General features: G+C 35.5%; 1 protein-coding gene across 2 annotated transcripts; it reads right to left on the bottom strand.

The window, feature by feature from the left end:
• Positions 1 to 26,337, bottom strand: LOC138323568 (nucleosome-remodeling factor subunit BPTF-like). Of its 2 annotated transcripts, none has more exons than XM_069268261.1 (22): positions 24,987 to 26,337; positions 24,424 to 24,544; positions 23,937 to 24,058; positions 23,413 to 23,618; positions 22,760 to 22,983; positions 21,758 to 22,382; positions 20,928 to 21,146; positions 19,925 to 20,308; positions 19,444 to 19,586; positions 16,925 to 18,956; positions 16,556 to 16,694; positions 14,833 to 15,170; positions 14,291 to 14,503; positions 13,542 to 13,649; positions 12,471 to 13,208; positions 10,495 to 10,768; positions 8,675 to 8,900; positions 6,878 to 7,095; positions 6,290 to 6,463; positions 5,644 to 5,839; positions 5,232 to 5,316; positions 1 to 4,870 (listed from the first exon to the last, which is right to left on the bottom strand). In XM_069268261.1, exons 1-22 carry the CDS (start codon positions 25,988 to 25,990, stop codon positions 4,680 to 4,682), a joined length of 7,980 nt encoding a protein of 2,659 aa, XP_069124362.1. In that variant the 5' UTR covers positions 25,991 to 26,337; the 3' UTR covers positions 1 to 4,679. The 2 variants fall into 2 exon arrangements, with proteins under 2 accessions (XP_069124362.1, XP_069124363.1); XM_069268262.1 differs by having other exon boundaries at positions 8,780 to 8,900.
• Positions 26,338 to 26,752: the final 415 nt, after the last annotated feature.

Raw genomic sequence — 26,752 nt, 5'->3', positions numbered from 1 at the left:
ATTATTTCATACGTTTATTCAGAGAATAAACATGTTATTTACAAGAAATTACTATGTCAAACTACACTTGATTTTTTGTAAGATGATGTTGTCTAAACTCATACAGAATAATGTATTCAACATATAATGGAAACCAAAGCACAAACATATGAAGCAATTATGACCACTGGTTTCAGACAGAAATATCAAAATGGGATGAATAAATATAATGCTTATGTAGAGTGCATCAAGTACAGTATTTACAGTGACATACTGGACTATTCAGGTAACAATGTATGCCATCGAAACATATAATTTTAATGAGACACCATCAGATTGTGCAGAAATATTTTCTGTGAAGGTACCTAAAAACACGCTTCCCTTTGTTTCACCAGAAGCCATCTTCAAAGAAGAGAGCACTCTTACTCTCCTAAGAAGAGAAGTTTTCTGAGAAGATCTTCTAGTTTGTAGATGGTAGAATTTGCAGTAGTAGAAGAGCTACAAATCGAGTGATTGGAAGTTACATTCTAAAAGTAAATCAAGGGCAAATATGAGTTAGGCTCGGTAATGGAGAGTAACAAAGGGAAGTAACTTTGATAGTTCAGCATGTATCAGAGCTACTTCCCTTCTTTGCACTTTGTCAGAAATTCTGATATATGAATGGAAATACACAGCATATATAAGATTCTTTAAATAACAAAAAGAAAAAATTACAGTTTAAATCTGGACAGCAGATATAGTAGAGATGACTGTTGTACATTGGAGTGTGCACAGTAAAATCTCTCGTTAGGTGACGTAACATTCCTTTGCCACCTCAACAATGTATTGCTACAATATGTCATGAAAGGCTACATGATACCGTTTGCCTGGTCTTAAACCATTATTACATTATTCATACACATACCTTACAATATTTTCAATAGATTTTTTACAGTTCTTATATTTGATATTGAATACCCTATACAACATCCTCGATACTCCAGGGGTTCCGATCACTTATGATCTCTACACCCCTGGACTCTCATAGTCTCATAATCTCATAGTGAAATTGAAGGCAGCTCAGCGAAAAACATTTGACCAATCACAGGCTAGCAAAGATTTCCTTTGAAGACTACAGAGAGAAAGCGACGCCTAACATCAAAGCCACACAGTCAACCACAGTGTACCGTTATACGGCTCTTTTGATGTAAATCAAATGCCTAAATTACCTGTTCTATTCTGTTGCCTCCAGTTTTACTATGAGATAGTCCAGGGGTGTAGAGATCGTACGATATCGGAACCCCTGGAATAATGAGGATGCCTATACAATAATAATATAGAATCTGTATTTGTGCATAACGTATAGCAGATTATTTTAGTGGCGATGTTTTTTCAATTTCACAGGATTGCTATGATTGCAAAAATTTTATCCGCAAAAATATTGAGATACAGTTGAATCATATACACACTTAAAGCCAGATAGCAAAATTTCAAATTCAATCTTCTCATTTTAGAGTTAAAATTGTAAAAATTTCGAAAATTTTCACCCGCAAAAACAACCAACTTTACATTAAAACAAACCCCAACCAGTGATATATAGCCTCCTTGACAACTTCTACGAATTCTAATGTGGAGTCTGAGTATTTTCGTGTTGGAGCATTTACTGACCTCAGCGGACAAAGCCTTTACAATATACCTGTAAGCTGCCACACTGTATCAACTATTACAAGGACCTTAAAATGATGCAGTTTGAATATTTTCAGCTTCACAGAAATGTTCAGATTTCAAAACATTAAGAATATGATAATATGTTGTTAGATTGAATGACAATGTTATCAGATTTTACCACTATAGGTATAATAATAATTTCAATCGTTTGCATTACATGTATAAAAATGCCTATAAAAATTGAATTCATCATCCAAAACTTAAAGTTTTATTATACTTATGATTCAGAAACATGGCAGCAAAACATGCTACTTTAACTCATCCACTACTTCAGTATTTATAAACAGTCAAGATTGTTTCAGTCTAAAATCTATTATCAAATTAGAATAAAACCTAATGTTTTCTTTGGAATAAAACATCTGATATGTACTGGTAAAGTATATGCAAATATCCATAAAGAAAAACAACCCTATTATTTTTTTTAAAATTCCTTTGTTCATTTAATTTGGTTCAGAAATATATCTTTAACAAAATCCTTTTTTCCCCCCATTTATGTTTCATTGTTCAAATAGCCAGCCTGCCTTCCAAGTGAACTCCCATCAAGATTGTACAAACATCAGTGTTTGGTTTTTCAGAAAGTGTTAAAATATCTTATATATTGACAGAAACACAGGATTGACAAGAAAACACACTTTCAACTATTCTGCCTTATGTCAAAGATATCATAAAATGGTAGGTAGAAAAGAGGTGAATCAAACATCAGAGTGTTAACACTTGCATGTTTCATACATGTTTTAATGAAAAACTTACATAAACATCTTGTAATGAACACGCAAATCTAGAAATCGTATATATATATATATATATATACATTTGTTTTAAAAAGTTAATTCACATGTCTAGGTTTGGTTATAACTCATTTGCATTTTATATCAGATTTGAATGAAATGACACCACTCAAATTCTGCCTAAAATTCAAGTAAATATATTACAGATATATATATTACATACACACATTTTTTCAAAAGTCAATTATCAGGATGATTCTACAAGTTTTTAATTTATGCACAAATTGTCCCTGTAATAGTCAGCATATTTAGCCTAGAAGTTTGTCTATTAGGGGGTATTTACACACAAACAGACACTGTAGAAGTCATTATTACAACCTACGAGTCTTGTATCAATACACATATTGTCTTTGTAACAGTCAATATGTTACTCTACAAGTCTATGTTAACTTTACAAGTCTGATGTTTACACACATATTATCCTTGTAGAACCCAACCCTATCCCATACAATAACACATAATGTCTGATGTTTATATACATATTATCCTTGTAGAACCCAACCCAACTCCATATGATAACTCTAAAAGTCTGATGTTTAAACACAAATTGTCTACATGTCAATGTGATATTCCTACAAGTCTATTTGTTATGCAAACATCATACTTTAAGAAGTCAACATGACATTCTCTATAAATCTATATTTTTACATATATTACTTCACACCTGCCTAATACACAAATAGTCCTCGAAGAAGTCATTATGATAACCCCCTCTAGTAAATATTTTAGCTGCCTTATTAGCCTTTAAAAACATATATCATAGGAATCAAACGATGTGAGAACATTTACAAAGTTTTGACATAACGAAGAGTAAGGTTTAATAGTCATGCTAAGCTACATCTCGGCTATCTTTGTATTGTTAAATGAAGATTTATAACAAAGCTCAAAACATAAAATAGTTGCGTCATCAAATTTCATCAAGCAGACGATTAATGGTACTAGTCCATTTTTTATTTGTGAACTTTTTGTTTCAAGTAAATTTTGACAATTTTAATGAAACAAGCTAAAGGTGGGAAATTACTTTATATTGGTAGTTCATCACTTCTCCTTTTATCATAAGCAACAAATTGCCCTACAAACACCATGACCACACATTAAAATGCAATGCATTATTGTGGTTCAAGTAAGGAAGAATACTAAAAGCACTTGTTTTTCTCAAGCACATATTAATGTAAACAATTCTTAACACTCATGCCTATCAAGATTTTCATGTCAAGAACAAAATGTGATCATTAATGGTAAAAGTTGAATATTTACAATGACGTATGGAAAAATACATTTACAAAATCTACATATTTACAATGAGCTATTGATGAATGATAAGTGAGGTTTACTACTGATCCTTCGAGTCGTATCAGATCAAATTCCATACAATCTCAAGTGTTTTGATTCAACGTTACAACACAACATATAAACCACAGTAGAAATCATATCTTACAAGAAAAAATATGTAAAAATGATAAACTTTTTTCTGTAGTACTTTGTCAGACGAAGAAAACTCCTTTATGTTTAAAAGGTCTCCCCATTATTATAATGCATTCAGACGTTTACAGAGGATCAAGCAACATATGTCTCAAACGACAGCAAACATATGTTAGAATAAATGCGTCATCACATTCTTACAACTATTCTTCAACCATTGTAAATTTATTTGATGTCTTTTTATTTGCATACAACAGAGTAATCTGCACTTGTAGAAAGGTATTGTGAACATAAGATCATATTTTTCTGGGGAAAATCAGATAACTTTTCCTCACAAAATTGATGTCACAATCTATACATACTACCTGCAAGGGTAGATAACTCTGTAATATGCAAAGACGGAAAAGATTTATTGAAAATGAATCTCTGAAAAAGCTTACAGTAACTCCCATATTTCTTCAAGAAAACCAGGTCTATTTAGGTATAAAAATACCACACATAAAACATACAAGACACAACAATATTCTGAATTGTGATGAGATAATTGTACATCTGTAAATGTATTTATGTGATAATGAAGACTGGCTTTTATTAAAAACCATTTTGTTTCAATTCTATGGAAATGGAAATAAGACATACAAATTGTGAAAATGATTGGTATGAAAATAGTCATTCAAAACTAGATGCTCAAAACATGAACTGAAAACTAGGACTTAGCATTTCATTTCATGACCAAACGTCAACAAAAAAAGGAAAACATCATTAATTATAGATTATGCCACTTCATATTCGTTCCTTCACTGATTTGAGTTTCTGTACAAAGAATGTTTCCAACACTTCAGCACACTGGTAGAAAGGTGTGTCCGTCGGGTTGTACAGTCTGCAGTTATCAAATATCTTAGTCACATCTTTTACAAAGTCTTTTAACTTGTGGTACTTTTTCTTCTGGAGTCGCCTCTCAACCGTTGTCAAGTCTACAAAAGATAGCAATCCAGCGGTTGTAAACCATTGATTTAATTGAATTAGAATGTCTCTTAGTTCAGTGATTAAGAAAATATTTCATTTCAACTCAGGGTTAAAAATGAACATACATTCACATCAATATTTGTTTATCATAATCAGGAAAATTTTGTGTAAACGTTCTATTTTGAATAGTCTCATATTTCTTTAAGACAATACTTCTTTCAAATTGTTAGATGGAAATGAAAATTTAATATTTGCAATGTTGTTTCAAGCAGAAGTTCCAATGAGGCAGTTGCCCAACACAAAACAAGCTCTCTGGGAACTATGCCTCTGAAAAGGTTATAGTTTAGAGCTATAATAATCAGAACTTACCCATAGGATCTTTGATGACATGATAATAATCAGGAACCTCATTACGGTCAACTGCTTCAAGGAACGGCCAGGCCATTTTGTGAGACTTGAAAATAAAGTTCACCAATGAAATACATGGAGTGGGATAGTTGAGAAAAATGAATAGATAAATGAAGAGATTGTCTGGATATTTTAAGGCCTAACGGGTATATGCTATATTATCTAATAAGAAATTGGACTGCTTTTGTGCCAGACCCATGCCTGATTTACACAAACTTGACTCAAATTCTGTTTCCTACGTGACCCCATCCGTGATATATAGTTACATTTTTGAGAGACAATCGATGAAAATAAAGAAGCTGCATTAAAAGTATATTCTTTAGAAAACAAAGACTATTATACAAGGCCATATTCAAGCAAATATTGTCCTTACTTGTAGACTTTTAACGAGCCTGCGTAGTGTGTCATAGTCTTTGTCTAAGAGTTCCTTTTGACTGATTGGATCAGCCTCTTCTTTGCGAAGACAGTTTGGACAGATATACGTGTCGATGTGGTCTGCCTCGCCCTGGGATACCCCCACACATCTGCCATGGAACCAGTCTTGGCAACGGTCACAGCCAATGTAGAACCTTAGGAATGTAAAATAGTTTTTATTCATATAAGAACATATTAAGTAGTTTATTTTTCATCTGACAGAACCTGATATTAAGAACACACTATGACAAAGATATAAACCTGATAGTCTCAGTTTAACTCCTACTCACAGAAACAAAGATTCTAAAGATCTGAGAACTTTATGAATGAGATTATTATATGAATTTACAATTTGATGATCAACTATTAGACACAGCAGTACAAATGGTATATCCAACTATGACCTAAGTTTATCTTATCTACTGTATTTTCCAGACTAAGAGAATATAAGTCACAATCAAAAAACCTAGAACAAACCCTTGGACAGATAAAGGTTCCCTCAGATCCTAATCACTGAACATAAATAGCCACTTGGATTCATGACAAAAACTGAAATAACTTTCCATCTGGCTTCATGGGCACTGACAGAAGCTGAAACAACTTACTGTGCCTCATCGTACGGTGTCCGACACAGACAGTACAGTTCTTCTGTAGCTGTTTCCTTCTGCTTCTTACACTCCCCACAGACATATGTGTCAATTGTCTTTGCTCGCTCCTCTGATATACCAACACAGTCGCCATGGAACCAGTTAGAACACAGGTCACAGCCAATGTAAAACCTGAACAAAAATTTTACTTAATGTTAATTATATCATAGGAAAAAATCCATTAATCAATAATTATAATTTTTGTATGTTGTTCAAACATAATTGATACAAATCCCTTACTCCACACTCTCAAAACAGTTTTTAGACTAGACAAGAGGCCTACGGGCTTTCATAACTACTTGACTGAGTTTCAAAATATTTCAACATTTTGATCTTTTTTCATTCAGCAACAACTTGTGAACTTTAATATATCATATTACAGCCATAAGTCTTATTTCATTACTTAAACTTCATTTTCTTTATGCAGCAGGAGTTATGCTACTTAACCACGGAAGTAAAACATAAATTGGACAAACATTAAAATGAAGTCCGTCACCTTTGAATATTTCCAAAATTCTGCAAAAAAGTTCATTTCTCTGTACTTACTTTGAAGCATCGTAGGGCGTTTTACAGACACAATAGAGTTTTTCCTTAGGGTTAAATGCCCTTCCCCCAGTGGAAATAATCTTCTGTTTTTTGCGCTTCGGTTCATCTTGCATTATAGTTTGGTCAGGGTTAAGCATTGTTGTTTTTTGACTTGTCACCATTGGACGAACAGGTGAATCAGGCTTCTTTCTCTTCTTTAAGTGTTCATTCACCTCCGCCTGTCGACAAAGGATGAGGATTAAAACAAGTTCTAAAGTAATTCAATTCACAACTGAATTAATCACTTTGTATCAATATCAATTTTAAACTAACAGACCTGAATAACATCACTTTAATAGAAGACAAATATATTTCTGAGTTGATATGAATTCTCAGAATGCACAATTCATAACTGTACAATTTAATATAGTACGCACAATTCATAACTGTACAATTTAATATAGTACACACCCTATCAGTTCTGTTTAAATGGTGTTATCAGCAGATACTGCATAGCCGTTTATTTTTGCAGGTCCAAATTTTTGTTTTTTGGACAAAGAAAAGAAAATTAAAGAAAAAATATGAAAATAAAAATTTTAACGATTTTAAAATTTGGCAATTTGAATTGCCTGTAAGGGTATAATAATTATATAAGCAATCAATTCCTGAATTTAATGCAAATCAAATTTTCACAACCATACCAGTGTTCCGTGAAACTGCAAAAACATAAACCAATGCGAAAGTAATGAGCTATACATTGATACTTAAATTCAAAATAAAATATGCTTGAAACAACTAATATGCTATAATCAGTTTAAAATATCTTGTAATATCTTAGACAGAAAGGCACTAGACCAAACTCCTACAATATGTCATACAAGGTTACAACATGGAGAAGAACAGAAATATAGGTAATCAAATCTGTAGAAGTGGCCACCTTTCACGTAGTGGGTTAAGTAAACAGGAGAGCTACACACAATAACCATGGTAACCACTAATGGGCGTGCAGGTATAAATCACCAATAAATAGAGGAACTTTATAATACTGAAATAAAGGAAAATAAACATCAACACAACATCCATCTCAGGGAGCATAAGAAAGTGCATGAAAACCAGATGACTATCAATCAACTCTCAACAGAACCATAAAATATAGACTAGAAATGTCTCGTAGATAAACCCACTTCTATCTGGTATAATATCAAAGTGAAATAGGATGGAACACAATTGGACAACATTTGTCATCCCACCCACCCTTGGTTTTAGTTTTTATTTAACATTCTATTAACAGTAAGGGTCATTTAAGGACGTCCCAGGTTTGTTGGTGGAGGAAAGCTGAAGTATCTGGAGAAAAACCAACGACCAGCAGTCAGTACCTAGCAACTGCACTACATGGGATTCAAACTCATAACCCAGAGGTGGAGTGCTGGTGTTAATATATCGGAATATGTGGACACACCCACCCAAATCTTCATGATGGGGGCACAGAAATACATTTGGCCTAAAGAAGATTGAAATTTGTTAAATAAGTGAAATCTCCTAGCCATCATGATCTCAATTAATCTACTTGTTTTTAAATCAAAACAAACATACACATTTTTGATGATGACCTATTCATTTTGATTCATGGCAAATTTTATTTCAATACTCATTATTGAATTTACAGTAAACCTAAAACGGCACAATGGGAGCTGCAAATGAAACGCTAATAGATTCAATCATGCGCACTTTCTGAATAACCCTGGATAGCTAAAACTTCTATACAAAATATCATGCAACACTTTCCAAGCCTCTACAACATTTTGCTTGGAGAACAACCTGAATCTCTTGCTGAAGGTTTTTCTCCATAATCGACCGCTTCTTAAGAATCTCCTTCTTAAGAGCTTCCTTGTGTTTGAATAAAGTGCCCTGAAGTTTGGCTACCATTAGTCTTTTATGTTTCTCCTCCTCCATTTCTTGTTTCTTCATTTTTCGGCTCTCATCTCTTTCCTTCTTCTCTATTTTTTCTATGACATTTCTAAGCACCTGACCACATATTGTGAGTCTGAAACAACATAAAATCATTATTATAGAATATTTAATAATTTCTTTCCTATTTACCAAATGGCAACTCAAATATTTATTTTGTTTTCAATATCAAGACCCAATTTCATCAACATTCCTTAACTTAAAATTCTCTATAGGAAAGCAATACACATGCAAAAGTGAAGGAAAATTCCTGAACTTAAGTTTTGTTCCTTTCTTTCTCCGCCAGTGCTTTTCTATAGAGAATATCAAGTTAAGTAATTCTTTAAAGATGCTCCACTGCCGAGAGACCATAAATGATATTCATCATTTGAACAATAATTGGTGTTTAATCGTGTATATAATAGTCTAATTAACACAAAAAATAATATAAAGTAATTTATTTTGCCTTTGGTACATGCGCATACAGTAGTTTATTTCATATAGGATATAGTGGTACAGAATTTTTTCGGGATGCAATTAATTATTTTTCATATTTTTAACTTGAAGTAAAATTAGAAGCTCAAACTTTTCAATGGTGGTAATGGTGTAAAGTAAGTAACTTTTGAAACTGAAGAAAAATACTAAAGCGTCTGCTCCTGTTTTTAATAGTGAAAAAATACCATTTGTCAGCGGTGGAGCATCTTTAAGGATAAGGAATTTGACAAACTGAGTACTAGAATGTTTTTTTTCCCCTTGTAATGCTATCTTTTATCTTGTAAGGTAATAATTTCTGTTTCACAGCAGATAGAAATGTCAATGTTTATACCGTAAATTGGTATTATGGATGTAGTCATATTTTGGCTCATTTGGCGTGTTACATGAAAGCGCCAAAATCTAACGCACCACAATTTGGCTACATAATTATTTGTTTGTGTATAATTAACGATCAATACATCTACATGCCATTTATTAGGTATGTGTACATAAACTCTCAGGTAATTACTCAATCACGTTACATAAACATACATTCAAGGTATGTTCTGTCAACTGGAAAAAACATTACCTGTGCAAGTTTTTCTTTTGTGCAAACAAGTATATAGTTACCGGTAGATGGGTGACTATTAATCACTTTAATTGAAAACAAATATTTGAGAGGGTTGTCTTTGTATCGATATGGCTTTAAAACTTATCAAGTCAGTGTTTCGTTGTTGCAGGATCTATGTGTATAAACAACAGGGAAATGGCAAAATTAAAGTGCACTAAAATTAAACCACCCTATTTTGATACAAAAACGCAAAAATTTCCTGACGCCAAAACATTCCAATTTAAAGTAATGCAATTTCTCTCAAGAGAAAAAAGAAGTCATTCCTTTAAACTAGAAAGTTTACTGTAAGTAATGCAATTTTGTAGGACAGAGTTTCTAATGTTTATAATTTCAGCTTTTAGCCACAATAATAATTCTGATGTGTATTATTTTAACAACTAGAATATTTAATGTTGATAATGCATTTTCTGTATAAAGATATTACCTTAGTTTTTTTAGTTTAAACATATCTATTGTCAAAAACATATGCTAAGGGATTGGGTACAAGATATTACAACTTAACAAAGACCCTCTCAAAAATATATGAAAGTGAATACATACATATATATACGTGCGACTTAGAGTGAGAAAAAATTACTGTAATAACCTGTTTTGCTCTTCCTTCTCTGTAAAAGTAGTTTTGGGTTGACGTGGACGGTTCAGGTCAGGCGTTGTTGTCGGTGCCTGTGATTTAGTTATTGCCGATATTGGAACTTTGGCTCCCTCCACTCCTGCTTCAGAGCCTGTAGCAGATATGTTTATAGAGTCCGCAAGCTCTGCTATGGAGCCGGAGGCTTTTGGCTGCGTCATTAGTTTCTGCATGGCCAGTAGTTTAGCTTGTATCTCTGGAGTCTGATTCTGCATCAAAGCTTGACGAACCACTATGTAAATGAGTAAACAGAATCACCTAAAGTTGTGTTTCATGTTTTCACTCCAATAAAATGTTGTTAAACATACAATGTGTGAATATGGACACATATATATGATGATTTAGATCCATAAAAGTACTGACATACCATTAACACCGAGGCTAATCGTACAGACTTGGCTACGCTGTTTAGCCCCGTGGAAACGCTTCTTTTACATAGAAAAATGTCGTCTAGGGGTGCGTGCGTGATAAATATTTGCTCGGTGTTCAACTCACGGCCAAGAATATAAATATACAAGTTACCCACGGAACAGTAGAGTGTTTCACCAATGTGTAGAAGCAAAATTGATGTTTTATCGTATTATACTTTGTCCTGTATTTCGTGCACAGTATAGCGTGTATGTCATATCATTGTTGAAAAGTGTGGTTTTTGTCATATATTCAAAGAAATGTATATATCTAAACGAGAAACAGGAATAAAACTGGATTCAGCTCATAAAATTATCACAGATTTCAATGATGAAGTGACTTTTTCTTGTTGAATGTTACTGTTATAACAATATTTTCTAAACTACGCATGCGAAAACGCTGCAGACTGGTATAGCTGTACGCATATGGAACGCTTAAAAATTATACAAGACAGTGGATATTAGTTCTTAAAATATTATTTCTTCAGTCGAAAATCATTTCCGTTACAACAGTACGAGCCTGACGTCAAATTGAATACGACGTTCCATTAATTGAAACATAACCGATTCATCTAATAGGTCTCGTTTGAAGGTTTCAAGTTTTAAGACGCATATCCGTTATGTTAAATAATTCATGCTTAGAATGTGATTGGTTCACAGAGTATTTATAAACCAAAATGTTCCCCAAAACTTTAATTTTGCTTGTCACAGTTTAAGCGTTGAACTTTTTTCAGTTAGCTATATAATCAGAATAGGGTGAATTACAATGCGAAAACGTGAATTGAATTTATTTTTATACACTGTATATAATGCAAAACTATTGACATTTGCTCAGATTCAATTAAAAAATGAGAAATTATTAAGGAACTATGACGTATCCACTGCCTTGAATGTTGTTTATATATACCAGTGTATACCAGTAAGCGTTTTCACATGCGTAATTTGGAAAATATAGATATAACCGTAGCATTCAACAAGAAAAGGTCACCTGATCATCATAATCTGTGATAATTTTATAAACTTAATCCAGCTTTAGTTCTGTTTCTCGTTTAGATATATATCTGTTTGAATATATAACAAAATTCATACTTTTCAACGATGATATGACCTACCCACTATACTGTGCACGAAGTACAGGACAAAGTATAATACAATAAAACACTCTTCTGTTCCGTGGACAACTTGTATATTTGGATTATTGGCCGTGAGTTGAACACCGAGCAAAAATTCATAACGTACGCACCACTAGACGGCATTCTCCATGAAAAAGAAGCGTTTCCACGAGCGTAAATAGCGCAGCCCGGTTTGTACGATTAGCCCTGGTGACAGAAAGGAATATCATGCATTTTAAAAGCGACCACCGATCAACGTCATGTTTAAAACTTTTGGGTAATATAGGAAAACCGAGTTGCATCACATTACCGACATCAACAATCCCGGTATAGATCGGAACCCCCCCCCCCCCCTCCGGGCCCCCCCAACCATATCTAAATTCACCAATTTATTTCAATTTTCTTAAACACTCACCTTGCTGTACCACTTGAGGTGTGACTGCATACTTAGTTGCGGCAGCAGCTGACACAGATGTAACAGGAGCAGACACTGCTGTAGTGACTTGTGGCCGAGCCACCAGCATTGGCTGTCCCTGTGGCCGTGGCGACTGGACTATCAACTGGCCAGGCAAGGCCCCTCGTGTGGCTGTCATAATCTTTGGTAGAATACTTGCTCCAACTTGTGATGTCACCACTACAGGTGAAGTAGATGTGGCTGGCTTTTGCAGAGAGATTGTTTTAATGGCTGATGCTAATGCTCCGGCTGTAGACGGAGTTGTCATGGTGACTGCCTGGCTGCCAGACAATGTAGTGGAAACTGTGGCTAGGCCTGGTGCAATAACTTTGGGTGTGGCAAGGGAGATAGATGTTGGACTATTGCCCTTGACCACGGTGGCTACAAGACCACCCTCCTTGGCTCCAGAGACCAGACTGATGCCAGGACTCTGGGAGCCTAATGCTGATGGAAGGTTCTGTGATGGAATGATGATTCTGGCTGGAGTAGTAGCCGTCTGAGTGCCTCCACTGGCATTGCTTACAATAATGGAGGTCTGGGGGCGAATGGCAAGCTGGGTGCGAGGTGGGGCTAGGGTAGGTGTGGCCGTGGTGGTAGTAGGGGTAACAGTAGGAGTGGCGGTGGCTGTGGCAACTTGTGGGGACTGTGGCATCGACAAGAGTTGGAGACGACCGTCAGGTAATCGGATGATCTGCTGACCTGTAATGAAAAAGTTAACCAGGTGTGAAATAGATGGAGAAACAAGATACTAATGTAATAGAAATTTAATCTCTTGAATCTAACATGTTAAATATTGGAAACATTAAATTTTTTAGCTTTCCAGCTGTTCTAGGTATGGCAATATAAAAAATTGCACAATTCTGGTCTAATAATTCAATCAAAACAAAAGCTTGCTGATAAGAAATTCAGCTTTTACAGTACCGGTCAAATTCAAAAGATGTTTTTTCTAACTGTGAAACAAGTCAAAGAAACCTAAATCTTGGCATGTAAACGCAAAAACACTTTTAATAGTAAGACAAAATTTGTGAATACCTGGCAAAAGTCCCCGCACTTGAAGTTGACCTTGAGGTCCCTGTATGATCTGTAGGTTTTGTACTTGACCTGGGACACCCTGAGCTACCACTTGAGGCCGCAGTTGGGCTAAAATGGCAAAAAGATCAGTATAAGCTAACTATACAGTACAATGATTTTGTTAAAATAGGCAATTAAATTAAATGCATCCTATTTATAAATAATTTTTCTTACCCAAATTTTGTTCAACTATAACACCCCTTACTTTTAATAACCATAGCACTAATTCGATTGGAGAATGGTCATACTAAGTTTATTCTGCTAAATTTGATTTAAATGCATCCTTTTTATATAAATGATTTTTCTTATCTGCTTAAATGTGAATTGCTCAGATATTGTGTTGATGGTAAACAGTATTGAGGACTACTTTATAATTTTGCTATCATACCAAAATCAATCTTGACAATAAAATCTGGAAAATACCTTATTTTGTATGTTTGGAGAACATTGCAACTTGTAAAACCAGAACCAGCATATTTGGCCATTATAGCCAGGTTTCTGGATTACACAGGTTTTGCTGTATAAAAGTTACACTGTATAAAACATGCAGTATTTTAGATGACTACATCTGGTGTACACTTCATAGGGTTCAGCTATAGCCAAGTGACCTTTATATAAATGGTGCCTAAATCGGTCATTTGACACTCGAAGAAAGTGTCCTATTAAACGAGTGGTCTTTTTTCAGAGGTATTTACATTTACTCTACATACCTTTTGGTGTCGTTTGCTGGGGTGTAGAAGTGGCTTGGGCGGGCACCACCACCCGGGCAGGGGAAGTAACTGTATTTGAGGTCACTGCAGTTGTAACCAGTCCTGGTTTGGGGGCGAGTGTGATGTTTGAAGAACTAGACGATTGAATCTGTTGGACAGCAGAACGAGGGATCTGGAACCTCACCAGTGAACGCCCAGGTGTACCTTGACTACCTATAAACAGACAAATAGCATACTAAATATTCTTAAGCAATATATGTCAACTATTGTTCTATTATTTTATTCAATTTCTTTCACAAAGGTAATTTATTTACAAAAAAAGCAACAATGAACAACAAAGCATCTGAAAATAGAAAGCAATCTTTACCTGACAGCCTCTAAGTAGAGATTTTATTTGCATTTGGTGAAGTATGAATTTTAACATCCCTCTCCATATAAAATCACTTTTGTAAATCAATTGACATTTTTACCAGAGTTATCTATTTCTCCACTTATTTTCTATTTCTGACTGATGATAAATCAAATGTAAAGTAATCACAAACCTGCAATAATGGTTTTGGGTTGGACCTGAACAGTCTTTAGTATACTGGTACCACCAAGTAATGAGTTTGAGGTGGACGTCGGTTTAATGATGGTGCCGCCAGCGGTGCTCTGTACCGTGGAGATGAGAGATGTGGCAGCAGCCGTGGTGATGGTGGAAATAGATGATGTGGCAGTTGTCGTGGATCCTTGAGACTCCAGCATACGTTTCTGCTGCAGCGCAAGTCTCTGCTGCTTCAGCTGAATTTCTAACTGAGCTTTTAGCTGCTGAGCATTCATGGCTGTCTTTGCTGTATCCTGGTTTGTCTTTTCTTGAATTGCTGCTCTCTGTTTCGCAAGCCTAAAAAAAAAAAACATTTTTTAAATAAGAAAAGATTCATGGAGCTAAATTAAATGATTTTGGAAATATAGTCTGGAAACAAAAGGAATATGTAACTTGGTGTTTTTGATTAAGTTCCCATGGTACCAGAAAATTTACATACCTGCTCTAGATAGAATTATTGAAAATGTTTGATATTGAAAACTAAGTACATATTTATGCTCAAGCAATGAACGTATGAAACATACAATGAACTTATCAATAAGCAATAATTTTTTTTTTTTTTTTTTTGTAAAATTCAACATGACCAGATATGGTATTCTTGAAACTTTAATATTAGGAGTTTTCATACAGTCTCATAAGAGATACTACAGTCAAACCTCGATGATTCAAACTCAGATGAATCAAATTTCTCGCTGTTTCGAACTTTTTGTCTGGTCCCGAATTTCTTCACTATATAACATTACTAACTAACCCATGTATGAATCAAAGTTTTATGAATCTAAGTTCTCGATGTATCGAACTTTTTTCCCATGGACCATTTGTTATAGAATCATAAGTAACTGACACTCGATGATTCGAATTAAAATTTACCTGTACAGATTAGGTGTTCGCCGATACTCCGCGGCATGCTGTCACACCTAGCTGTCTCGCGACGGCCCTTTGCCAGACAATAGGGATTATGACAGCTAGTGTTGCTTGCTTGATATCATCAAGATAATTAATATCACTGATCAGGCCGATACTCGGTGCTTTGTTTTTACAAGCTACGTTATTAAATCATTAGTACGGCAAAGATACAGTTTGTCATTTTTAATGTTCGCCGCCGCCATTGGTAGCGGTTTGTAGAATTTTACAGAATGGTAAATAGCGAGCCACATTATTAGTAACTCATAGTCAAAACTGTCACATTGCAAAACTTTGGCATAAATACTGGAGTTGTAGCGCTTTCGGTTCCTCCTTTTTAGTTTCGTTTTTATAACATGTTTTTGTTTTTATATTCATTCAGTAATATTAACCATCGCTTAAATGGTCATCAAACGAACACATGTACATGGGCTAGGCCTAGTACATGTAAGTCTTGTTTATAATATACATATATGTATTGCTAACGATAGCAATACATGTGATTAATTGCATACTTCGTTTTTATTTTGTTTTGCTTGTGGCAAATACAATGATTATAAAGTTTACGGAACAGAGACGACATGAACACAACTACCACAGTTGGTCATGGTAAAAAAAAAACATCGGTCTAATTTCAACCATGAATAATTCGAAGTCTGGATGTTTCGAAGTTTTTCTGACGGTCACTTGAACTTCGATACATCGAGGTTTGACTGTATATCCCAACATTTTGCAGCAAAGAAGTACACAAAGCGGTCAGTAAAAGTAAAGATATTTACTTTTCTCCAAACTGTTTGATTTCCCAGAGTTCCAATTCTTCCTCTGGAGTCCATGTCTCTGTTACACTTGGCTCTGTCTGTTTTGGAGATTCAGCTCTCCTTCTTTCCCTCAAGCCACTTCTCTGCGGTGTGTACTTTTCTGTCAAAATTGTAAAAATATTCAGATATCAATCATGACAAAATTTCTGTTAAATGAAACATAATCTTACTTTGCAGACTAATAAATATGTTAAGAGTAGTGACATAGATAGAAAGCTATAATGCCAACATATTTTTTCAGATTATTATTATTTACCATTTTCAATGAAATGATTGAGACTAAAAGGTTTGTCTGAGGAGCTATTTTTTTTACATTATCTGACATATTACCTTTAGGTTGACTTGGCAATCCAAGAGGCACCACAATTTTTCTAACAAGGAACTCTGATCTCAGCCCATCTCGCCCGACGTCTCGACGTTTGAGGAGCTCTTTAGTTGTGATTTCCGTCTCTGTTGATACAGTGTTTGTACCTCCAGCAGGTGGCTTGATTGACAGATCATCCCAGCGTAGACATGCCCACAAAATTCTCATCTGCAGACCTACCCCACCAAAGGATTTTACAGTCTGGGTTCGGTACCGCCATGACGTTCTGAACAGAGGCCGAGGGCAGGGGTAGATCCAGTTCACATTGTTCATCTTGCAATTGTAATTAAACTGCTTGGTTTCAGTGTGTCCTTTTGTTCTTGCCATTTTTCGTAAATCATGCTTTTCTAACACTAAAGCAGATCTCTTCCGACTAGGTGTTAGATACTTATGACAAGGAGGCAGCGAGGCCTTTTTCTTTGCTGCAGGCTTTTGTCCAAACTTTGCATACTTTACTAATTTTATTGGTTCTTTTGATGACCTAGCTGGTGGCATTTTGGATTTTAGTTCCTGAACACTCATTTTCTCGATGGCTTGCTTTAACATCAACTGTGCCTGTGTGAATGCCTTCAGCCCTGGACGATTGGCTAAGAGTTGTGCTACTGCAGCAGCTCGACTAGAGGGTGATTTCATTGCTGATAGTGCTGAAGTTATAGCCGACGTAGTACCAGGGGAAGTAGAGGTTGGTGTGGAAGTTGAGTCTAATGCTGATGAATCTGATGATGGTGCTTTTGATGTAGCTGAACTGCTATTTGCGTTTTTATTGGTCCCTTCCTCATCTTTTTCTACATCATGGAGTGAAGAATCTTCAGGTTTTTCACTTTTGTCCGTTTTCTCCTTGTCACCTTCTACATCCACTTCCTCATCCTCCATACTGATGTCGGCAATAGATTTGTCTTTCTCTGCCTCGATGGCATCCTCAGCCATATCCATGTCCATCAATTCACTCTCATCCAACACAGCTTTCCGGCAAGTTGGTGAATAACAAAACTCCTTACCCTTCGTTCTGCACAAGAAAGAGTAACAAGGAAAAGAATCCTCATCCAATCCACATGGAACTTCTGGTTTATCCTCTTTACTTTCCGTGTCCTTGTCTTCTGTTGAATCTTTGAAATCCTCCTTTATGTCAGAACCAGGTGAGTTTTGACTCTTTAACTTCCAGTTAATCTGTTGCTGTAGGGCCTGCCTTTGCTTGTTCTCAATCTCCTCCTGCTTCAGGCGACGCTGAAGGAGCAAGTCAAGTTTAGCATACGGCTTTGTCACTTTTGGATAGTAAGTTCTTTCATTCATAGCTCTGCACACATCAACCTGTGGAATGTCCAATTTAGCAGGCAGAGCATGATTTATCAGATCCAATTTCTTCTCACTGTTATCGGCCAAAAACAGTCTCTTTTCGTTACTATCAGCTTTAGATAGTACAGATGATGAAGTAACAGCTTTCTTTACAGGACTAACACTTTCAATATCAATGTCCATTTTTTCTGCAGTATGATTATGGCTGTCGTCATTCCCTCTATTTTCACTGTTGTCTTTAACATCAACACCCTCTATACAGCTGTCTTTGACAGCTGACATTTCAACACCTTCATTTGTCTCCATGGCCTCAGCCGAGTTCCCTGTTACCTGCTCTAACCCCTCCTCAGTTTTATTACATTCAGATTCTACAGAAACCTTCTCCTTCGATGTCTCAATATCTGTACTTGGAACATCTTCATTAGAAGCTATGGAAGATTCAGGTTTGTTCTCTACCACATTCTTGTCACTCTCTTTGACATCCATATCCTTTTTCTTGTCTGGGGAGGATCCTGACTGAGATGCACCTTCTACTGCCTTAGGTAAAGCATCTGCTGCCTTGCGTTTGCGTGCCTGCATTTTACGAGCCACATTCCGGAGTCCAACTGTGTCCTGAGGTACTAACTGGTGTTTTCGTGTCGCACTAAGCCATCGCCATCCTTGACCACCGGTAACTCGATACTCTTCTCCTCTCTGCTTCCACACCTAGTCAACAGAAGGAGAAACTTAATTCATGAAATCATGGATTGAGACTAAAACAGTATTCAATTGTTCCATGTGATACATATAGTATAAAAGTCAAACGGAAACAATTTTTTTCTTCTTTTTTTGTGTGTGGTAAAATTGAAAAGTTGAAAACCAATGGGACTATTTCACGTACTATGTGATACCTGATAAAGTTTGTGCGGGACTAGTATCTCCAGTGGTGATGGATCTTAACTCTTTGTAATCTTCCCGCTGAAATGACGTTAGTGCGGGATATCATCTTTTGATGTCATTCCATAACCAATAGAAACAATAGTCCCATACAAACATTATCAGGTATCACATGCATGGTACATGAATTAGTTCCATTTTTTAATAGATACCTGAAAACTCTTAAAAACTCTTTTTAATATCACTTATCAATATATTGTAAAGGAAACACACTTGAATCAATTTAGTGATCTCCTTTTCATTGATATAAACCTACCTGATGTTTCAACCCTAGTGTGTACTTTATCCACACCAGTGGTCTACCTTCCTCCTCCTCTTCCTTCCTCTTCCTTAATTCTTTCTCTCGTTTTTTCATTTCTTCTCTGTCTAAAGACGTAATTTTTTGAAGGCGACAGTGTCCTGTACATCAAAATGGAGATATTAAGCCAAAATAATCAACTACAATAATTCATGCTAGTTGGTTACCTGTTTTTTCATATAAACCAAAATTAGATAATGTTATATGTGTCCGAGAATTTTCAAAAATTTTAAAAAGGCACACAGCTCTGTGAAAATCTTGTATTGGTTATAAAATGTTTTACTACATTAAAACTTGATTGAAATAATGATAACAACTGCATCATTTTCTTATAATACTAAAAATACATGTCCGATGTTAAAAATGTACAGATTTAATTGAAATTAAATACACATAGGTTTTCATATAATAATCAACTTGTGTATAACAATATACTTACCCAAGGCTTCCGACCAAACTGGGTTAAAGATCACAGGTTTCATGCAAGCTTCAAGAATGGAGAGGGCAAGTGAGAAATCGCTGGGTTTTCGGCACATGTGTACAGCATTGGTCCAGCTCTGTCGATGAAGGGGCCAATTTGGGTGGAGAAATGAACTGGGGATGCTGGACTCCAGCTGTATTATGGTGAGCATCAAGGTTTGGATCACAGAGCTTCTCTTGCCGTGATTCACCCCGTTCCACTTGAATTCACTTGCCTGGGTGAGGCTGAACTTGTGAGACAGGTAGCGTCGTTTGTCACGTTCTTCATTGTGTTGGTACTTGTTCAGAGCCAGATTGTTGGTGGCGTACTGGTTCACGTAATTCTTAAAACTACATTCCATTCCTGAAGATTAACATAATAAATACAGTACAAACAAAACAAATAATAAGGCTAACTTTGATTCTTAAACTAAAACATAATCTTGAAGAATCTGCAAGTTTTCTGGTTCACATAATTTTCAAATTCCTTTTCATTCCTGTAGATTAACATACAAAATGTCAATATGTCAATAATGTTCATGACAGTACAAACAAAAGAAATATATATATGATCATTAAAACTATTGTTATAAAATTTGTAGCAAGAATCAGAGTTCAAACTAGTTCTAACTGTTGCCAGAGTGATAACCAATACTCCCCGCTGCACAAAATAACTCCATTAATAGGGGACCTTGCATAATCCTATATAGTTTACTCAACTACCCTTTATGTCATGGTTCTGTGTACCAAATTTTGTCAAAATCTGTTAAGTAGTTTAGGAGTAGTTCACTGGACAAAGTCTACAGACAGACTTACGGACAAACAGACAGACAGTTGGACAACCTGATTCCAGTATACCCCCTTAACTTCGTTGTGGGGAGTGTAATGAGACTTGTTAAATTGAACTTGTGTTACTTGCCCTTGTAAAGCAATGTCTTTAGTCATTAAATGACACAACTCATAAGTTTTAACTAATGCCATACCAAGTTTAAAGTGCTGGTGCTGTAGAGCGCTGACAGTGGAAGACTTGCTTCTGGTTACCCTGGTGATGTCGCCATCTTTGTTTATGACTAGAAGATCATCTGATGAGGAAGAGGAGAGTTTGGAGAGCGTTTTCACAGATGTAGTTCCCGTAATCGAGTCAGTAAACTGCTTTGGAGTAAGTGACCCTGTCTTTGACCTTGTTACAATCTTTCTGGCTTCTGCAATAAAGATGCACATGGAAGTTTTATCCTTAAAATTCTGAACTCATTCATCCCTGAAGACACATTTAGGCTCTTCTAAATTAAAGATTAGACCAATCCATTTTGAAATTTCAGGGGTGAATGAGTTGAAACTACCCTAGAGGTATTTATATATATGTATTTTTCCATTCAAGGAAATAAAACAACTTTGAATTTTCATTCCTTTACATCATTAAAACCTGCTTAATACCTCAGGGCTTATTAAATACATTCAGTCTAATTCCAAAATATTTCAACTGCCTCCTTTAAAAGGTCCCTACTAATAAATCTGACCATTTCCCATTATTTATTGATGCAACAGTAAAGGAAAGTGAAAGTGAAAGCATCCACCCCAAAACAACTGCCCAATGCATGTCACAAACTTGCCCCCATATTGATGATTAGCAGGACAATTATTCTAAATGATGAATTCTCACCATCACAATGTGTAAAAGTAATATAACAACAGATGATGCATATTTAACTCAAATTTTCTGCTGTATAAAGCACCAGATCTTTATATATATAGTAACTTGAGATATTTATCATTGGTAACATCTTCCACTGAGCTGGTATATGTGTCTCCTTACCTGCCAGTGCTGATGCTGTAGTAGTTGTGCTAGTTTGCTGAATGGTTGTGGTTTCAGCCTTTGATCCGTCGAGTGGTTGTTTACTGACAGCCAAAGTCACCTTATTGCCGTCTCTATTCACAATCAACACAGTTCTGGTCTGTTTCTGAGGACTACTGCTGTCATCATTCATTTTCAACACAGTCTGTTTCACATTCGGACAAACTGACTGAACATTCATAATGGTCGACTTGGGTTTGTCATTGACACTGGAGACTTGAGTGAGATTTTTCAAGTCTAGTTTTCTAATATCTAGTGGTTGTTTAATTTGGTTTTGTAAATCTGTCTCTGATTTCACTTCAGTTTCGTTTGTTTCCATACAATTGTCAACTGCCTCTTCCTTCACTTCAGTTTTAACACCAGCTTCCATCTCATCCTTGATATCCTCCATACTATTAACCGCTGTTGAATTTTCTGATGTGGTTGTGATGGACTTGATCAAACTTGAAGTTGTAGTAGTTGTGGTCACAAGTTCTGTCTTTTCTACAGTTGCATCACCATTACCAGACACAGAAGTAGTGACATTAGTAACATGTGTTGTCGTCTCAGTTTTGATCATTTCTTTGATCTCCATATCTGACTTTTCCTGTCAAAACAAAATTCATCATACAAATATATTTCTTCTCAAAACATTATTTCTGTAGGTACCTAAAAACATGCACACCAATTTTTTTTGAAATGTTAGACACTAACAAACCTTTGATCAAGTACACTGCATCAACTTATAAATTACATAATGGGCTATAGAAATTAAATCGTAAATTGGTTGAGAAATATTTGTAATACTCATAGATGTAAATATTGGTTCAAAGGCAATAACTCCCGCAAAGTTTACCGAGTCAAAATTCTTCAAGGAAGCCACCATTGATAATACACACATAAAAAAATGTTGACCATTCGATCAGAGACAATCAGATCTCAGATATTTTCATCATTGATATGGAACTTTTCACCTCTTCTTACCATTCTGTCCAAGCTACTTTCATCTTTAACCTCAGCTTTTTCCCAAATTGTGCCATTTTCTTTTGGACCATCAAATTCCCCAAATTCTTTTTCCTGACTCTTTCGTTCTTCATTTTCTTCTTCTTCTTTCCTCTTTTTTTCCTCTTCCTCCTCCTTGATTTTCCTTTCTGCCTCTTCTTGAGCTTTTCGTAATGATCTTTCTGCTTGAGTCTTCACAATTTCATCTAAAAGAATCACAACAACACATGTTCACAATTTCAGGCACACTAACAGAACAGTAATGGACAGCTCATTCACATATTTATACCATTATAAATTCAGTTTTCTTATATAAATAAACTTTGTAAGATTGCAATCTTTGATTAAATTTTTCTTTACTACCACTGACTTGTGAAACAGCTGTTTTCAACCCAAATTTTTTGCTTCAAATACATTATATATACTGTAATTTCAACAAAGATAATGTATTTGCAATTTCACAGTACTTCAATGTGGTCACAAAAGATTAATCCACAAAATTAGATAATTGGAGCTGATCTAGACGGATTGATGATTTTGTCTATATTCTAATACCAGATTTTGGTTTGTTTTTAATCTAATTTTTGACCCACAAAATCGACTTATTACAGTGTCTTTTTCTCTGAATTACTTACTCATCTCCAACTCCAATGCTGACTTCTTGTTGCCTTTGTGTGACATTGTCAGTTCATGAGTGATGGCCATCTGTTTAAGAATATCCTCCTTGAATTCATAAATGGCACTGACCAGATCTTTCTCCCAGCCTTCAGTATCGAGCACCTCCAGTAACTCGTCAATCTGACCCTTTGTACTGTAGTACCAAACCTCATTTTCACCCTCCCTACATAATGAAAAGTTAAAATAAATTTCATCATCTTCCTTTATTGTCAATACAATACTTTGTGTCTAACATACAAATGTTGATAAATAAAAGAACCACTGGAAACATGAAACTTATTTAACATGGACATAATATTTTTAGAGTGAAATGGTATTTTGATCATAGTGCAATTACGACAGTTTTTCAGTATAGTGGATTTCATTCATCAGATATTTTAGATTTTTTCTTACTTAGGGGAATAACCCCTCGCAAAAAAATGTGGTGTTATATAGTTAGTGACATAAAATGGTAAAACAAAAAGAGTTTAATCAGTCTTACACTATGATTCTTCGCACCAAAAACCAGTATTTCCTTCCATGTCTATCAAACCCAATAGGTTCCTGTCTGCATAAGAGGCCACTCTTCTCAGCTTCAGATACGCAGTCTGTTACACCTTTAACCTACAAAAACAATTTTTAAAAACTTTGCTTTGAAAGTTGGTATTTTTAAATAAATAAATCAAATTTCTTTAAACTAAAATAAAATATTGCTTAACACTTCATTTACTCTCATGTCAGCCTATAGCTATTGATATAAATTTATGCGTAATGTGTTCTATCAATTTTCTCTGGTCATCATGCAAGGTTAGAAATAACTTCAACCAGAAAAAGCTAAATCTAAAAGACCAGAGAAAACGGATGGAATGTGTCGCAATGCTTCATGATATTGCTCCAAATGAGCTTTTAAGCTGTATACATCACCAAAATAGTTCTGATTGATCTCAAGCCAAGCCAAACTCAGCCTGTTGATGTTTGTATGTGTATACCTTATGAGCTCGACAAACTCCACAGACCCAATCTTCCTCTGGTACCTCTTCCATCGGAGGTTCCACACATGTAAGATGATACACGGCTGAGCAGGTTTCACAACACAACAAATCTCCAAGTCTGCTTAAAGAAAAAATTATTCATGTACAGTTAAAGCAAACCTATTAATTGAGTAATTTTAACATATTCCAATTTTGGATCCGACACCACCCCAGGTTTACAAAAAACAAGCTTAAGATATATAGTTTAAACTTTTTAATTTAGTTGTTTTTATATTCTTATTATCATATAATTGCTGCCTTATTCATATATGTTTTTCTCTTAATTTTGATATAAACCAAACAACACCATAGTCAGTGAAACAACACAAGTTTTCTATAAAATCAAATTATCTCCCCTTGTTAAATGCTAATAATTTTTTCTGATCATTTTTGTATGAAGTAAAGTGTATCGTAGGTAAGGTCAGAAAAATTGATATTAAGCTTTAGACTTTCTCTTTAGCGAAAATTAAACTAAAGCAAGAGCTACAGCAGCATTTAAGTTTTTATAGAAAGAAACTTACTTATGGCAGTTTCTGCAATGATCATCATATTGGATGTTGCCTTCATTCATTATTTCTTCTCTTACATTGTTTGTGACCAGAAACAGGTCAGTAAGCGTCTTCAAAACTTTAAGTCTCTCTTCAACAGGCACAAAAGGAAAGTCTGGATGCTCTAGCGATTCTATAGCGACTTTATACTCTGGGTACCGATCAGATTCTGTATCAAGAAGTGCTCGGATTGACTCTGGCCATGTAAATGCATCCACGAAGAACAATGATATATTAATGCTGTCTTTCATATCTGATGGACCAAACGCTGTATTATTACCATCTTCTTCTCGCCATAATGCCTTATATAATGTTATATGAATTTCTGTTAGTAATGGAGAAACCTCGTCACTCAATATTGCAGCACAAAAATCTTCGAACGTAAATGGGGATAATCTGAGAATGGTACGGAAATGTCGGAGCACTTCATAAATGCTTAAACTTTGCATAAGATTTTCAATTGGTATCAACAAATCTGTTGAACTGGGAGGCAGGTTAAGTGGTGGAATATCTTTGTCATCTAGAAGCTCTGGAGTTTTAGGTCTTCTACCAAAGAACAGTTTTCTCCTACCAGCTGAGCTACCTGTTGTACTGAAACTATCATCACTATAATCTGAATCGGACTCTTCATAACTAGCGTCTGAAACTGGATCAGTTTCATCCAGATCATCGAGAACGTCACTTGCTTTATCCTCTGGATCAAGGCTTGATCGCGACTGCTCGTCATCTTCAAATATCATGTTCTGAATGAAATGTCTACCTCTTTGTGCAGCCTCACGGGACCTCCCCCTCCCTTGTCCCCGCACTGGGGTACCAGGTGTACTGACCGGGGTACTCGACCGAGAACTTGGGTCACTTGATGGAGTTCCATGGTTTTGATAGGCTTTAGGCTTTCTCAAAAAATTACTCCTGGGCCTTACGGATGACAAAGGCGTCTTTGGTGGACGCCCTCTTCCGCGTCTTCCTCTTGTGGACATTATGCACACTTTAAAATTATCCCAGGTCCTCTAATGTTCCCTGATACAGCAAAAAGGTGGCCCCTGTGCACATCGGCAGCCCTCTATATCGGTTTTAGTGTCCATGTTTCAACTTTCGGAAGCCGCCATTTTTCTCCAAATTTGATCACGTGACCAATGCAATCGTAATATACAATGGAAGTCCTACCGTAATGTGCGCCTACCTCGAATTTTCATGCACAAATTTCACGATATTTACCTACACTTTGATGATTGTTATCATTTGAAATTTTTCGTGTGGTGAAATAATGTTTAAATGAAGCTCAAATCGAATAATGTTATTGTTTCTTTCCTATCTGGCTTTCTCGCACCCGATATAAGAGAGAAACTCGCATTGGACAGTTCATTTTAGACCGCATGCAATTATTACGCTAAATTTTGCCCTTGTGTGACATGGAAAAGGGATATTTCAGATGGACTTTAATATTCAGAAGATAGTTAGACAGTCAAAGTGATAGTAGACCATTGTGACACAGTTTTTGGAAGAAATGAAAGTTGTTGTTCCATCTTTTATTGACCAATCAAAATTGACCTTACAAACGGATTGCGTTATTGTTTCATTTGAAGCTCCTCGGGGGTTTTCATAATAATGAACTACAGTCAAATTTAAACTTATGAAATGGATAAAAGGAGAGGTCTTCGAACGGATGAAGCCGGTCCACATGTGGCAAATATGTCGCAAGTAATGTATAAAGTTCAGCCCTACTACGACTCAAATGTGTC

Source organism: Argopecten irradians, chromosome 5 (assembly GCF_041381155.1).
Source record: "Argopecten irradians isolate NY chromosome 5, Ai_NY, whole genome shotgun sequence".
NCBI lineage: Eukaryota > Metazoa > Mollusca > Bivalvia > Pectinida > Pectinidae > Argopecten > Argopecten irradians.
The sequence above is the reverse complement of the archived record's forward strand: the minus strand, read 5'-3'. Positions and strand labels throughout refer to the sequence as shown.

Excerpts from the sequence above, each read along its gene's own strand:
- LOC138323568 (XM_069268261.1), bottom strand. The coding sequence starts at position 25,990 with ATGTCCACAAGAGGAAGACGCGGAAGAGGGCGTCCACCAAAGACGCCT. Across the intron at positions 22,383-22,759 it reads AAAGTAGCTTGGACAGAATG|GAAAAGTCAGATATGGAGAT; the intron begins GTAAGAAGAGGT and ends TTGTTTTGACAG. Across the intron at positions 13,209-13,541 it reads AGTGCGGGGACTTTTGCCAG|GTCAGCAGATCATCCGATTA; the intron begins GTATTCACAAAT and ends TTTTCATTACAG.